Source organism: Elephas maximus, chromosome 8, assembly GCF_024166365.1.
Source record: "Elephas maximus indicus isolate mEleMax1 chromosome 8, mEleMax1 primary haplotype, whole genome shotgun sequence".
NCBI lineage: Eukaryota > Metazoa > Chordata > Mammalia > Proboscidea > Elephantidae > Elephas > Elephas maximus.
The window spans coordinates 7,256,063-7,259,806 of NC_064826.1; the positions used below are offsets into that span (position 1 = coordinate 7,256,063).

Here is a 3,744-nt window from a genome sequence, read left to right on the forward strand (position 1 = left end):
CAGGCTCATAAAGAAAAATACAAACACTATATCTGAGAAGCAGCAGGAAAAGGAAGTCAACACAAACAACCCCACAATGATTCCAGGTGTTAGAATTATCAGGCAGACTTGAAAACAAGTATGTTCAAAGAAACAAAGGGTAATCTCAGAAAATGTCATTAGAGAACTAGCTAGTATTTATAAATAATAACATAACAGATTTCCAAAGAAACTCAATAAAAATTCTGCCAAGTAGATGATGAATGGTTGTGCTCATCAAGGATTGAGAAGGGTGTGTCTTCATGGGCATAGGAGTTGAGTTCATATAATGGGTAAGCTCACATAAATGATAGCTTGCAGTCTAGGTTGCATAAGGAGGGAAGTGAGGCCAGGCAGGGCTGAGGGACAGTGACAATGCCTTCAGGGGATTCCCAGTAAACTGCTTCCCAGTAATTGTAACCAATGCTTCCAAGTGATGTCTAGTGTTGCCTTGGAGAATCTAGGCAGGAGTTAAGAGTAGATGATGTGGAGACAAAGTGTATTATCAGAGGTGGTGACTGGATCAGGGGAATCAATTAGTTCTTTGTTCTTACTGTTAGTTGCAATGGAGTTGGCTCTGACTCATGGCGACCTTAGGTATAACGGAATGAAATGTTGCCCAGTCCTGCACCATCTTCATGATCGTTGATATGTTTGAGCTCCTTTTTGTGGCTATCATGTCAGTCCATCACATTAACGGTGTCTCTCATTTTTGCTGGCACTACTTTGCCAAACATGATGTCCTTTTCCATCAATTGGTCTTTCCTAATGACATGTCCAAAGTAGGTGAGTTAAAGTCTCATCATCCTCACTTCTAAGGTGCATTGTGATTGTATTTCCTCTAAGACAGATTTGTTCCATCTTCTGGCAGCCCAGAGTATATTCAGTATTTTTCACCAACACCACAATTCGAATCATCAATTCTTCTTCTGTCTTCCTTTTTCTTTATCCACGTTTGCATGCATGAGGTGGTGTAAAAGACCATGGCTTGGGTCAGGTGCACCTTAGTCATCATCAGAAGCTCTTACTAAGGAATATTTTAATGCACTAGGAACTAATTTAACGCACAAAAACAGACGGTTGAAAATGCCCTTGTTGAGTCTCTGGAGACCACTGTGCTGTCAAGAGCTTCTGGAGGTGGCCTTCCTGAGGCCAGGGCTTGTGAGCACAAGGCACCTCAGACCCTCTAACTGCCTTTTTGTGAGGGGCTGGGGTGGCCTTGCAGCACTGTGGAGAGACTGCTGGCGCAGAAGTACACAGCTGTCTGTGAGGGGGCAGCCGATCCCAGTGTGAGAAGGAAGTGCTCCGTTTTTGGTCTGGAGACATTGTATCCGTCAGGGATATCACCTTTGTCAGTGACACCAGCACCGACAGAGGAGTAGATCAGCCGCAGCCCCAGTCCCGGGTCTTGTCGGTACCAGAGCATGTAGTCATGGTTCAAGTCTTGGAAGCATTGCAGGGTCACCTTCCCCCCTGTCCTTGTGATTTTGTGCCTCGGGGTCTGGGTAACGCCAGCATCTGTGTGCCCTGTGGGGACAGAGAGCAGCAGAACCTGATGCTGTGGTCCCAGGAGAAGGGCTTGTATGGAGTCCATGGGAGGCCCAAGGAAGGAGACGCACCTCGGACCAGGACTCACCTGCCCACAGGACACAGAGGGCCGCAGGGAAGAGGAGCCTGGGGTGCATTGCACTGCGGAGAGAATCTGTGTCTCCTGGCTCAGTGGTAGGAAGCGGAGCCTCGGTGAAGACACTCAGTGATGTCATCATCCCCACAGGCACTTGGGCTGCGGAGCTTAGTAGCTATGCCCCTCCCGACAGAAACAAGTCAATCACAGATGTACAGCTGAAAAGCTCAGAACGGGAACATTTGTAGCTCTGTTTGTAAAGCAGTTAATCTGCGTATATGCCCTGTCCCTGACTTTTGGGAGGAGATTTGTTTCTTTATGCATATTTTATTCCCACTATGAAACAATCCCTCATTAGTAATGTTTCTGAAGTCCCTGGGTGTCACAAATGTTAAGCCCTCGACTACCAGCCAAAAGTTTGGCAGTTTGAACTTACTCAGAGGCATCTTGGAAGGAAAGCCTGGTGAATTGGTTTCCAAAGGCCACAGCCTTGAAAACCCTGTGGACCAGTCTGCTCTGCACACATAGGGCCACCACATGTCCGAGATAATTCATTAGTAACTAACACCAACAACAAAGTGTTTACTCTTTCCTATAGGGTCGCTATGAGTCGGAATCAACTTGACGGCTGTGGGTTTTGGGGTTTATAGGAAAGATCCTCCTGGCTACCCTGGTGCCTTTTATGACTTGTTTGATCAAAATTCTCCTCCAGGAATATTTTATCAGTTTTCCTCCTCACCCAGACTCTTCTGGGTCACCGGTGTCTGCCCACAGAGACCCCGTGGTTAAAAGAAGCAGCCTGACAGCACCTTTTCAGAGGTGAAGGCTCATTTTGCAGGGTCTCTAGCTGCCCTCCACTCTGGAATCCCATGTGTTCTTGTGGGCCAGGTCCTTCCTTGTTTGGGATGAGGGTGAAGAGGGCTGAGCTGCCTGAGTCCTTGCTACTGTGTTGTCCTGGAGGAAAAGTGGCTCTTTTGAGTTGCAAATGAGGTTCACAGAGAGCCTCCCAGGTCACAGGGAAAAGCTCTGTCTCCATTCAGAAAGTCTGTCCCCACCAAATGGAGGACTATGGGTTGAGTCACGAGCTTGCTATAGCTCAGAACTTAAGTGTGGTCAACAGCAGTCCATGTTGCTGTTTCACATACGGGCCATAGCTCAGTGGGAGCTATTTCTGTGACCATGCATTTTAAGGTAATATTTGCAAAAGGGAGATGGTTGGATCTCAAGTCATCTGCTCGCTCAGCGTGTTATCATCTCGTGTTGCTGCTGTCAGCTGCTGTTGAGTTGATTCTGGCTCATGGCGACCGTCTGCGTTAGAGCAGAACAGCGCCACAGGGTTTTCTTGATTGTAATCTTTATGGACGCGGGTTGCCAGTCTTTCTTCTGTGGGTTTCAGCTGCCAACCTTCTGTTTAGTAGCCTGGTGCTTAACTGTTTGCTCCACCCAGCGGCTCTGTTCTTAAAGATAAGGAATGCAAAATTTTAAAATTACATCTTGTTTCCCAAACCTCGAAGATTTTTTTCCATAGTAGATATCCCAGAAATTAACACATGAGTAACAACTATCCTATATCTAAACTACAACAGGTTTTTAGGAACAAGAGGACAGCAAATTTACATTTACTCTCATGCCTTTCATTTACTGGTCTATGCAGCAGGGGCGCTAGATACGGTCTTGGCACTCAAAACATACCCATTCCTGTCCAGTTGTTTCTGACTCATAGCGACCCTATAGGACAGAGTAGAACTGCCCGGTATGGTTTCCAAGGCTTTACAGAAGCTGATTGCCACACCTTTCTCCTGAGAAGCTGCTGGCTGGGTTTGAACTTCCGACCTTTCAGTTAGCAGGAGAGTGCTTAACCATTGCACCACCAAGGCTCCCTCTTGGCACCAAAAAAAAAAAAAAAAAAACCCAGATCCGTTGCCATTGAGTTGATTCCGACTCATAGCGACCCTATAGGATAGACTACAACAACTGCCCCATGGAGTTTCCAGGTCCTGCTGATGAATTCGATCAGCTGACCTTTTGGTTAGCAGTTGAGTTCTTAGCCACTGCACTGCCAGGGCCCCAGGCACCCTTAAATGCCCTCCAACACTCTCAAG

At 46.9% G+C, this 3,744-nt stretch overlaps 1 gene segment (V, D, J or C); it reads right to left on the reverse strand.

The window, feature by feature from the left end:
* Positions 1-1,204: 1,204 nt before the first annotated feature.
* On the reverse strand, positions 1,205-1,733 carry LOC126082139 (T cell receptor beta variable 6-5-like). The segment is given in 2 exon segments: positions 1,205-1,545; positions 1,655-1,733. Coding segments are annotated over 2 exon segments (390 nt in total).
* Between the last annotated feature and the right edge of the window lie 2,011 nt (positions 1,734-3,744).